At 37.8% G+C, this 13006-nt stretch overlaps 1 protein-coding gene across 3 annotated transcripts in view; it reads right to left on the bottom strand.

Moving 5' to 3' along the window:
* Positions 1-6635: 6635 nt before the first annotated feature.
* The window catches only part of LOC149070677 (zinc finger protein 236-like), a 101723-nt gene continuing 95352 nt past the window's right edge, over positions 6636-13006 (bottom strand). For all 3 annotated transcript variants that reach the window (XM_089249136.1, XM_089249138.1, XM_089249137.1), the window contains one exon: positions 6636-10759. In XM_089249136.1, the coding sequence (XP_089105262.1) occupies positions 9413-10759 (1347 nt within the window). In that variant the 3' untranslated portion in view covers positions 6636-9412. The remainder of the gene's footprint in view (positions 10760-13006) is intronic.

Genomic DNA, 13006 nt, shown 5'->3' with positions numbered 1-13006 from the left:
CAAGAATTGGGATAATTTCGTCCTGTCGGACAGTCTTTTCACTTGCTCGTCATCCGAATTGCTGCCCTGCAAGAAGCCAAAGGCCAATCTTTTCAACCGAGACGAAAAATTCTTCACCGATTCACCCGGCAGTTGCTTACATGTGGTAAACCGTTGAAGTCTACACGCCAACGGGATCTCTTCCTCAAAATGTGTTAGAAACCTAGCCTTGAAAGTCTCAAACTTGGTTTCAGAAGATACATCGGGAGTATCGACAAGAAATTCCGCCGCCTTACCCTTCAATTTCGCTTTCAGCACAATTATCTTCTCAACATCACCCCAATTCGCTAATGCAGCTATATCCTCCAAATTTTTTATGAAAACAGAAGCTGTTAAAGTATCTTCTGCTCCACTGTAACTGCCTAACAATGAAAAATATCCTGCAATAGGATTAACTAACGCCCGACCCATAGAACCGTTCGAAGAATTTACATCCCCCAAAATTTCTTCATTCGCCATTATTTCTAACTATAATTAATACGAAATTACTAAACTAAATATGGACACAGCAGTAATTATCATTAAGATTCATCAAAAATAAAACTTCCAACGTATACCAAACAATCAACTTTCCTCACCAATAAGCGAATACTATGCATAAAATTTAACAATTAACAGCTCAGCATATAAAATACATAACACTTTAATCATGTTGGATATGGATCCTGGTCACCTGGCACCACTGTGACGGTGTCGACTGGGAAGGGGCACAAAATGAAAAACAATTAAATTTACGATTAAGGACTATTTTTGCGTTGTGTTTTGTGACGTCCGTCAACAAAGAAATTGACCATTGAAAACTAATAGAATTCACACAAAGGGGTTAGTAATAACAAAGTAATTTATTCAATTAACAATTTAAAATAAGAGCTACTCAAAGAGGAGATCCTTATCCAACATGATATAACGCCATCGCACATACATACATGAACTTGACAGGCCGAATTTTAAGTGATTAATTATCTGCATAGAAATGGAACTTAGATTATTTACTGAGAGAGATAATTCCGAGACTATATTTATACGGCACTCACCACCAAATCTTTCGGACCCATCTCAATCCTGATCGTCCGTACTCATCACCAGAGATTCCCTTCGTTCTCCTCTCACCTCGACTCTTCTCACTTCCTTTACGACTACGGGGAAAAAGACCCCGTTTTTAGCAGCGTCCCACCTTATATAGGCCCGATGGTACCAGCGGTTCCTCAGAAGAATTGCTTCTCGGAACTCGCCGGTTCCCTTCATGTCGGCGGCTCTATTATTACGAGAGACCGTCGAGGCGCCAGAAACTGTAACACCGTCTGCGTCTCGCAGTGTTACAATAGCGATCATTCACGTTATAGCGACAAAGACTGGTAGGGTAAGTCCCAAATGTTTTATGTTTTACTTATATAACGACCGTCCCAATCAGGCCCGACCACACGCCCAAGTCTCGCTGCGACCTTGCTCAAATATAACGTCCATTCTCGACGGGACGAAGGGGTCGTTATATCGGGCGTCGATTGTAATACCAAAATTTATCTTTTATTGCATATATTGTCATAATCACTGTAGATATGGATAGCATTCTTGATAACCATGAGTAGGCAGTAGTGCCTTTTACTTAAGTCATGAAAATCGGTCATTATGAGAGGTTTTAGTAACATCAAAATACATTATTGTACTTATGGTGTAGATTCAACAAACATCTTCCGTTACAGCAGTCTTCCTCAAAGTGTGCGTCGCGGCTCTTGAGCGTCACCCGACCCTGCCCTCCCCACCCACATCCTGCCGCAGGGCACAGAGGCTATTCTCTTTGCCGAGCCGCCACTATAGTGAATTTTTTAACGTGGGAAAAAAGAATGGAATCATCTCGGGCTCTGAAACCGGAATCCTGATTCCAATCCCATCTTTGTGGGGGTTGGGGGGAAATGGCTCGAATAATGACAATATTCATTAGTAAAACCAGCCCCGGGGCTGCAGGACCCCAGATGGTGTGGAGATCTGTGACAGTAGGCTTTACCGATCAATTTACAGTTACAATACGTCTGGAATGTACAGCGCACATTCAAAGGGAGAAAAAAACACTTTAGCTCTGATGAAACAAGTACGAATTTCTGTGTGCAATATCTGTTTTTTTTCCCCCAAGGCCCATATTTACAAAGGCTTCCTTGGTAAAATGGTCTGAGTTTTCGAAAATTGATGTTTTCCTCTCGTTCCCCCATCACCCCCTTGTGTCCATTCATAGCCTGAATAGTCCTACTTTGGGAAACACCGATTTCAACACTCCACCAGAGTTTAGTTGAGAGTTCAGTTAAGTTTTCACGACTCGATGTTTATAATGACGAGTGATCTTCGAAACGGGCAGCGCGAATGTTTGGAGGAATTCATTGAAATGTATAGGAATAAGAAATGCTTGTGGCAGGTGAAAACTAAAGATTACCATAACAAAATTAAGAAAGATGATAGTTATGAGAGATTGGTGTGGAAAATGAGAGAAATAGATCCTCTAGCGAACAGAGACAGTGTTGTTAAAAAAATAAACAGTTTGAGAAGTAATTTCCGAAAGGACTTGAAAAAAAAAAAGCTTTGAGTAGGTATCTTGATCCATTCTGAGAAAATTATGCCAATCTTTTGGTGCAAATCTCAATTCCTGTAATAATTTAACGTGCGAATATTGTTGCCTTTTTTTTTTTAACCAATCTTTGCACCACGTTACCCGGTTTTTTCTTTTTTTTGTTAATAACTTTCAGTGCCATAACCAATCCAATTACACCCACAGCATCATCTGTGGAAATCATACTAGAAAATTCCGAACTTTATAGACTATGAAAAAATTCGAACTGATCAAAAGACCGCGAAGACAGAGATCGAAGAATGAAAATATCCCCACAGATTGCCTAGAACCGGTTTCAGAAGCTTCGCCTGCACAGGTATAACTGAATGGTGTGGATGTATCGAACCGTTCAGTTATGCCTGCACAGTTATACCTGTACAGGCATAACTGAACGTGTGTAGGCCCCTTTATACCGAATCGAAAAACCATTCCCTTCAGGTCGTCTGTGCAGGGCAACTGACGGCCCCTACACACGCTTAGTTATGCCTGCACAGTTGGCCTGTACAGGCATAACTGCGCAGGTATAGCTGAGCGTGTGTAGGGCCCTTAAGGGAGTACTGTATACAACTGGCATACAATGGGTGACAAGTGAATGTCCCTTTCTTGAACTTCACACAAAAATATTCTCTAAATTTTTTCCTCTTCAAAAGGAGTGTGGTGAAACAAAGGGAAAAAATACTTCAAAGATTTTGCAAGTGCACGCTGTAGTTCGCCGCCCTCCCGACTTCCAATGGTCTTTCCGACATTCTATGATCATTCAATTCTGATCTGTGTCAGTTTCTTATTTGGTTCCCCTGGGATACCAACGTTATCTTTCTCATTTGCCACTTCCTTTTTTCCCACAAAATGCCGCTTTCTGGAAAGAGAGCTGCTTTCTAAAAGGTAAGGCGGCTCTTTTTAAGAGATGAACAAATTTTATGTCTCTCGTCTAGAACGGCGTAGAACAGACTACAGCTGGAATTAGAATTCTCAACAAAGCCGACGGGCCAACAACTCTGGATCCGGCAAATTACAACAGAAAAATTCAGTGTGCAATGGGGAAAACGGGAATACGGTTTAAGCAGGGGGACCAAAATAAGACATTTAATTACTTTGAAGTCGTTTTCTTCTTAATCTTTCCCCTTTAATCCAATTTTTAAATAATTTCTTTCAGTAAATAAATATTCATAAAAATGAATACATCATAAAAAGGAATTTTCATCATTTTTTATAACGTGAAAAAATATATTCACCACGTGGCCACAAGGCAGTAGCAATATTTGCCTTCCTATGTAAGAACTATGCGTTTACAACAGAACCAGTGCCCGGGACAGCAGAAATGGCCTCAATGAGATCTGGTCAAAACTTTCTGGTCCGGAGTCCTTAGATTTTTGCCGCGGTGCAAAAATCAAATAAATTTAGAAATTTTCTGATAGCAATTTATTATCTCTTCAAGGGTACCCCAACGCCTATCGCGCGAGAAATGAAAATCCCTACAGAAAGCGCGAAGTGCGGCTTATACGGCGAAATTAAATTTTTAAATTCGACCCTGTAGGGCTTTTGACTTGTCGGGATTTCGTCTGTTGGGATTATGACCCAAACGAGCGAAGCTTTGACGTCACCGAAGTCGTCCATTTCACCTGTAGTCATTGGATAAAGCAGGCCGACGTATGCGAAATCTTTTTTTTGCAGTATATTCAATGACTAAAGTGAAATAGGCGACTTCAGTGACGTCACGAGCTTCGCACGGAGGTTTTCTGCTGTAGGTGTTGACTGTGGCCATCTTTGGCCTTGACAATGGATTTTATGCGGCAGATATGAAAATGTAGATATCGTAGAGTTACGCAAATTATCGTAGAGGCTGAAGCAGCGTGATTGGCTACGTGAAAAAAATCGTGTAATCGCGGAATAGCGATGCATTAGTGAAATATGCTGTCAGACCTTCTGTGGGGCAGGACTCAGCAAGAAAAATTCCGCATGGTCAATATCCGGAAACTAATTCATTTTCTATTTCACTGCACTCGCTTCCGGAGACATCGTCTATCAACTTTATTATGCTGCTGCTGCTTCTTCTCCTCCTCCTCCTCCCAATTGTTGGTCTAATTTCATGGGTTCCAATCTTCAAGATTCTACTATTAGTTTGAAAAAATTCATCTTTCTTAGTAAAAGATTCAATTAACTCATTTCTGGTCTTGGGAGTCCTTTCAGTCTGTACACACATTCACCCTGGGACTGCACCTCATAATCTCACAAAAGTGATCTAGTATTGCCCCTAGATCTGAAGACTTTATTTCAAACACACATCATCCCATGTCCATTTTGTTTGGTTTTGTAACAAGTTACTCGTTATTATGACATGAATGTCGCTCTCCACTTGTTAATACAAGATATACAGAAGACTGGATGTTGTGAAGATATTTATTATTTGAGATGTTAATTTTTTAAGGAAGGAAAAAACTCATCTCTGCCTCTACCGGGAGTCGAACCCGGGTCCCTCGATTGCCGGACGAGTGCTCTGACCACTAAGCTACAGAGGAGCCATATACATATAGCCCTCTGGTGGCTCGTCGTCCATGAGCTATTAGCTGATCGGTTTCACCGTCCATTGCACGGTTCCGTTCGGCATATATACGCTCTAGCGAAGGAAAATCTCTATCTCCTCTGTAGCTTAGTGGTCAGAGCACTCGTCCGGCAATCGAGGGACCCGGGTTCGACTCCCGGTAGAGGCAGAGATGAGTTTTTTCCTTCCTTAAAAAATTAACATCTCAAATAATAGATATCTTCACAACATCCAGTCTTCTGTATATCTTGTATTACTCGTTATTGTTTTTTTATTTCATAATTTTTTTTTCTATTCTCTCAGTCAGGGAATACTCATTGTAGCCGATAGCTCTGCATAATTCAATCGGAGGGTAGCAAATGTTAGAGAAAAAACCAAAAAAAAACCCCTATAAAATATTTTTTTTGTATCCGAGGATAAAGGGGAGGGCACGATGAAGCAGCCAACACATGTAAGATCACCTGAACACATTTTTGATGTTTGGGAGGGGCAGGCATAGACTTGAAAGTCTGGGGGTAGGGACATGATGATGTCAATTCATATATATACACACATATGCATTAGATCAGTCAACTCAACCTTTGACGCTGGTAGAGGGGGGACAATGCACGGAGGAAAGAATACATGCATGGGGTTATTCTTTCCTGCATGGGGACAATGCCCCACGTATCTCCACCCACGAGGGAGAGAATATCGGGTACTCCCCTCAGTGGCAATGATGGATCCGATTGATCCAATTTAAATGTGCGTGAATTGACATTATCATTGTGCCTCCCCTCTCCACCCATAAGGGGCACCAAAAGTGTTTGAAACCTGTGTTTCCACACAACTGGGGGTGGGGAAGCACTGCCCCCTAAAATCATTGCTTCCAAACCGCAATAATGCAGCTGATCTGGATAAGTTTAAGAAAAAACAGTTCAGCATTTCTTTCACGAGCAATTTGTTCTAACCTTCTTAAATGGAATCACATTTAAAAAATGTGATGACATTCAGGCCCGTCATTTCAACTTCTGGGAGGGAGGGGAAAAGGAACATATACTCAATATCTGTATATACAGTATTAGTTTATTAGATTTCACATTGTTTGTTTCTATTTTATTTTTTAAATATTTGCAAAAGCCGGGACAAAATTTTTTAAATCATCTTTTATGTTATGTAAGAAATTGAACAAACAACAGTTGAAAATTATGATTCAATGCAGATTCAATTCTAGGAGTGCGCACACAAAAAATACTGTGGCCATTCGACCACCCAAAGCCATATTTAATTTGTGTGTAAAAAGTTTTGAACCATGAATTAAAGTTGAGAAATTAAAGGTTCACTAAAAGGCTTGATCTTTGTCAAAAACCCTGGTTCTTCCATCTCGTCCATTGATTTCTATTCATAACGTTGTGTAATTAAAATACTGTGACGTGTGAAAAAAATATATTATAGAACAACGATGAAAGTTTTAGAAATTATTTTATTGCTACTATATGCGAGACGTGCTAATACAAGTCAGAATAAAAAAATATATTCCTATATATTGTTTTATAGTAATGCATAACTGGTATAGATACACATGAAAAACATGTTTATTTATTTTCACGACATCAGTGACTAGAATGAAATTCCAAGACATTTCTAGCATTGTCTAGAGTTTGACAATGATAGCAAAGTTTTTGCAAATAAGTCAAGAAAAGAATAGCAAAATGAAACTTTAATTGTGAGATTTTGGTTGGGGGTCGCTGAAATTAATTCCCAATTATAAAAAGTTGTTATATTATATACCAATTTAAAATTTGACGTATGCATTAAAAAAATTTGCATCAGTAAGTCATGCTAAATTCACAGTAGAACTCCATTTTAACAATTTTTTTTCCAGTCCCTGTGTGTATATTTTTGATCATCTTGACATTTTGGTTTGAGTATTTTCTTCATTTAATGAATGCAATTTTTGGTTCTCGAGGTTCAATTATGTACATCATGAAGGCAATTTTAAAATAAAAAAATGTGCATTTCATGTATATAATTCCATGAAAATAAAATCATCTATATTAAATCTATTTGAACATTTATCTCAAACTAAACACGCTGCTGAAATTTTCACGGTTTTTCAAACGTAGAAATTTACTCGTACCTGAATATATGTACTGCAAACTTTAGAATCCTACACAACCTCTGTCTATTGCTATATGGGTTACTTTGTATCGGGATGATGGCCCATAATTCTTTTTAAAGGGTTTCAAACCAGTAATTCATTGGAGATAGTTTAGTCTACATAAAATAAGAATGTGTCTTTAGCTGACAACATGCTGACCGAAAGCTGCATTAATATACATACTTGTAAAAATTATGAGAATAATATCACCCCCCGCATGCCAGAAGCACGAATGTGCAAATTTACTTTTCTTCTTATCAGTTGGTTGGATATCTTATTTTGCTGTCTAAGTTTTGCCTGAAATGCAAATGTGTATTCCTATTGAAACAAATGAAACAAAACATTTTAAGAAAATAACTTCCATACAGCAACATGGGTAAAATAAACATTCAAACGTCCACACATACATTTCCCACATTATTTTTTTTTTTTTTGAACTTTGCACGTTTGTGCTTCTGGTATGAGGGCGAACAATATGAAAAGCAAGACAGAAGATATAATGGGTTATCTCACAAAACTTGTTTTGAATTCCTTCAAGGTTTATGGTACTTCTTTTTGGGTGATTCAAGCTTTTTTCTTCAGCTTTCAAATCGGACTAACGTGATGAAAAAAGTTTCATCACTTTCACATAACTCTATGCAGGCGTCAATGCCGTTGATGGAAGCAAAGATTTCAGAGACAGAATCGAAATAATTCATTTTTATAGTTTCTATTTTTCTAAACTTTGCATCATGAGGCAGATACATATACAATCAATTTTGATTTTCACGTAATCAATATCCAAAAAAATTACAATCACATACTTCCTTGCATTTAAGCCCATAGAAACTCATGGCAAATTTCAAATTAATAACATGGGAGCGGGGGAAAGATAATGAAAAAAATAATAATGGTCAAACGATGACAGATTTTAAATTGTTAAATAAAAGTACCCGCAATAGAGGGCTGGAGTTTAACCCTTTCATACATGAATCTAGTTTGACAATATTTTGAATCGTCACAACAAAATAAATAAATGGCTACTATTTTTTTCCAAATTCAATAATTACTTATCCTGAAGCAGCGATCACCAACTGATAGTTCAGGGGAGGAAAATCAGACATTATTTTAAATTTTAGATCAATTCTTTTTAATTGCATTCTACTTGCATTCTTGTTAAAGGAATGGATAAATCATAAATGTACATTTCTTTAATGAATTAACGATTATTTTATAGATGTTTGTACCTTTAAAAAAGATTAATGGAAGTGGTCCAAAAGATTCCAAGTTATGGGTTGAATGGTCCACAAGATCCAAATGATTGGTAACTACTGTTCTGCAGCATATTACACATGACACAGTGCAGCTGGGTAAGAAGTTTGATTTGTAAGTATGAATAGCATCTCTCAGAGCTTTTTGTGCTGCACTGCAAATAAGACGATGAAATAACAAAAAAAGAGATAATGTTAAACAATTGTTCTGATATAGATTAACATTTGTACTTCATTCATACACAGTTCAAAGACTGTATGATGACAGAATTCAATGACTGAATGATTCATAAGAGTATTGGAAAGATCAGCATCAAATTCATTACTATTATATAAAATATAATAAATACATTCCAACAAATAATAGAACTCAATGCAAATGGTAAAGAAAGATAGTGCAATACGTTTTTGTAACAATGTTTTAAGAAACACTGTGAAAATAATATAATTCATTTTGAGGGATTATTACCTTAACTCCAATGACGACCAAAAAAAAAGTGCAAAGAGGTGCATTTTGTTTTCGGTTTAACATTGTAATTACAACTTGTATACAAATCTTGCAATTCATTGGAAATTGATTTCTCGAAAACAAAATGGGAGGGGTCATGTGTATATATCCCCTGAGATAAAAGAATACAATAAGCTCTTTTAGAAACTTGATAAATCAAGTTCATCTCCTCAGCAATTATATTACTTAAAATATTGTAAACATTATTTTTACGATTTTGTAGAGTGATTGGCACACATTTATCAAGGTCTCACCTTGTGGGGTTGTGGGGGGGGGGGGAAGGGAAGAGAAATAGAATAAATAACTGACAAAAACAATGTACAAAAAGAAGGCACATTGGTCATGATGGTGGGTGATTTCTTTTCATGTGAGCCAAATACGAGCGTTTATGAGCAAATGGCACTTGACACTGTTCACAAATGTGCACTAAACCACCTTTCTCACTGTTGCCTGGTTTGTGGATTGCCATGTGAGCAATTAGATTTCTTTTTTTAGTAAACATTATCTTACAGAAGTCGCAAAAGTACTGTCTATGCTGTTTGCCTTTGCTCACTTGTGTGGGGATGGTCACATCTTTTTCTTCGAACTGGGGGGGCGCTATGACCTCAACTGTTTCCACATCATTTACGTTGGAAAAAGATGACTCGATAACAAATGTGTGCTCTTCAGCCTCATCATCAACCACCACCACCTCTTCCTCTTCTTCCTGGGGAATGGCCTGAGTGATGACATCCGTTGAATTGAGAGTTGTCAGGTCATTCGGATTAGAACATATTACGGAGTAGTTAATAGCTCCTGAAGCATTTGCAGCCAGTAATGTCTCTGTTTGCATCATTTTTGGATTAACAGTGATACCCAACTGCTGAAAAATTATATTTGGATTCAACGTGATTGTTTGTGGTCCTAACAGGTTTGTGGATGCAGGTACCTCGATAGATTGTGTTGGTAAAGGATTTTCCGCAATTGTTTCACCAATAACAATATCCTGCGCTGTTCCTATTGGACCATTGATGAGGATATTTGGGTTTAAGGTAATACTGAATGGCTGTTGAATAAGCCCAGATTCAACCGGCACAAGCTTTCCAAGCAAACTTGGATCTAGAGTAGCTATCTGGATAGCTTGACCAAGCATATTAGGTGCTAATTGAATGGGAATGCCTTCAGACGTCTGTGGAATCTCAACAATTTGAGCAGCATCTTCATTAGTCAGATGAACGTTTGAAGGAAGAGGATCTGTATTTTCATCCACACCTATACTTTGCTGTTGATTCTGGATTTCATCTAACTTCCTTATAGGCTTTCTTCTCTTGAGCACATTACTTTTGAAGTGTGATGAAATGTGGCTTTTCCTATGACCAGAGGTTCTGAAACGTAAGTCACAATGGGGACACTTGAATGGTCTTGCTCCAGTGTGCAGTCGCATATGGACTTTGAGGCTACCTTTAGTCGCAAATTGTGATGAACACACATGACAAGAGAAGTTTTTTTCCCCAGTATGAGTCTTCATGTGACTGTCGAGTGTAGATTTAACAGTGAACCGCTTCCCACAGTTATCACACGAATACGGTCTCTCACCAGTGTGTATCCTATAATGCCGTATGAGGTCACTTGGCTTTTTGAAGCTTTTTGGGCAATTCTTGCAGGCATGGGCATACTTCGGCATATTCTCTTGTTCTACAGCATTATCCTGGAAGAAAACAAAGTGCTTAGTTTCCCCATATGTATATTTTACTATAAATTTGATAAAAATCGGTTATTATTCATACTTACCAATCGTCTTGGTAAGTTTGATAAATTTATATTTTACTGGCTAATATGCATAATATCCACGCGCCATAAGCAAATCTGATAAATACTGAAAATATATTATGACTTTTATTGGTGATTATGCAAAATAACAAAGAGTGATTTATAAGTTTGATAAATATATGAAATTTATCACCTTTATCTATGATTATGCATAATACTCTAATGCAGCGGTTTTTTGACTCGCCTAGCTTTTTCTGGAATATAATTTCTATGGCCGAGCCATGTAGGCCTATTTTTTGTTTATTCATAAAGGTTACTGATTAATTTTTATTGTTCAAAACTATTTATAATAATTTTTTTCAAATTTACTGTTTGTTTTTTTTATTTTCCTCTAGTGGCCGCTGAGCCCCAAGCTCTGCTCTAGTTGTAACATATCACCCATTTGGATATCACGTTATACGTTTCCTATGTCCCGACAACCTCCTCTTTAACTTTAGTAAGAAAAACATGACCCGGAGGACATGTTACAGCAGGACTTAAGAGTTGTTCTATGATGCCTCGCTGACAATAGTTGATCCTTGGCTAAGTTGGACGAGACCTTTCTTGTTATTTTGCGAATCAGAGTCTAGTTGTAGATTTCGGAGATTAAATGTTTTATATTGAACTCTAACGTGCAAACTGTTTAAAATATGTTGCAATAATAAATGTTTTGATCTGGAACTTGTTTAGTTCACTTATTATTGCCTGTTGAATTAATTGAATCCTTGAATAACGGGACTGTAGCTCGTAACTAATGCTACATAGTGCAATTGATGAATTTGATAAATAGTAAAAAAATTCCAAATGAGTCTAGTATGTGTGATGAATATAGCCAGACCCCGATATAATAACAAATTTTATGATTGTGCCCTAATAGGATGATACAATACATGTATGAATTATCATGTATATTATAACATATACTAAAATTCATGTTTACCAACGAAGTCCAGTTTAGGTACCATGTGTAATAGGGTGGGTCAAAAAAATAAAATTCATATTTTTTAAGGGGCATAGCGATAAAAAGGTGCTATAAATGGTCTCAAAATACTACTTGTGATTTTTTTTACATTCTGATTAGTGTAACTGCCTCCGGATTGATATAAATTTTTTGATTTTCTTTCAAGGTAGGTTTCAGTTAGGGTTTCGACCAATTACGTTACTTTCTACAAACATAGACAATTCGTCACGTTGTAGTTTTTCGATACGTCAATAATGGATGTAAGGGGACAGTTGGCCCCCCTCTCGATAGGAGGCTCCGGGGTAGAGAGCAATGTAGGCATGTGTAGTGCTTTCAATGGCTTTTTCTCGTCGGTTTTTAATGGAGATAATGATATTTGATATACGGGTGTTGCATGGGGTAATAAAACCATCAACGATATTCAAGTGGAAGACGTGGAGGTCCTAAATCTTCTAAGAAATGTATGTGCAAGCAAAGCACCAGGACCAGATGATATCTATCCAAGTGGATAGACGAAAATAATGTGTTGTCGGATAATCAGCATGGGTTCAGGAAGGGAAAGTCATGTGTAACTAACCTCCTTTGCTTCTATGATCACGTGACTAAGGTTTTGGGTAAGAGCAAAAATGTACACGTTGTTTACCTTGATTTCCAGAAGGCATTCGATCGGGTCCAACATGGCAAACTCTTGAAGCGTTTACATGAGATTGGAATTGGGGGCAACTTGCTGAATTGGATAGAATCGTGGTTAAGAGATAGGTCGCAACGAGTTATGGTGAACAGGGAATTCTCTGGTTGGACAGACATCACAAGTGGAGTTCCTCAAGGAAGTGCTCTTGGCCCCATACTTTTTTCACTTTTTATCGATAAACTCGATCAGGGTATCAATGGGATTACTAGCAAATTCGCAGATGATGTGAAGCTAATGGGGATAATCGGGAATGAAAGTGTAAGGGAGTTGCTCCAGACCAACTTAAACAGGATTGCAGCATGGGCAAATGAATAGAGCATGACGTTTAGCGTTGATAAGTGCATGGTTGCTCATTTTGGTTCGAACAACCCACGTTTCTCTTACGAGTTGAATGGTGTCACTATCCCGGATGCAACTAGGGTCACCGATTTGGGAATTCTCATTGACGAGCGATTTAGGTTTTCTGAACATTGTTCAGCTGTGGTCAAAAAATC

This window comes from Pholcus phalangioides, unplaced genomic scaffold (genome assembly GCF_987345545.1).
Source record: "Pholcus phalangioides strain wild (caught in Gottingen) unplaced genomic scaffold, Ppha-v1.0 ptg000021l_1, whole genome shotgun sequence".
NCBI lineage: Eukaryota > Metazoa > Arthropoda > Arachnida > Araneae > Pholcidae > Pholcus > Pholcus phalangioides.
The sequence above is the reverse complement of the archived record's forward strand: the minus strand, read 5'-3'. Positions and strand labels throughout refer to the sequence as shown.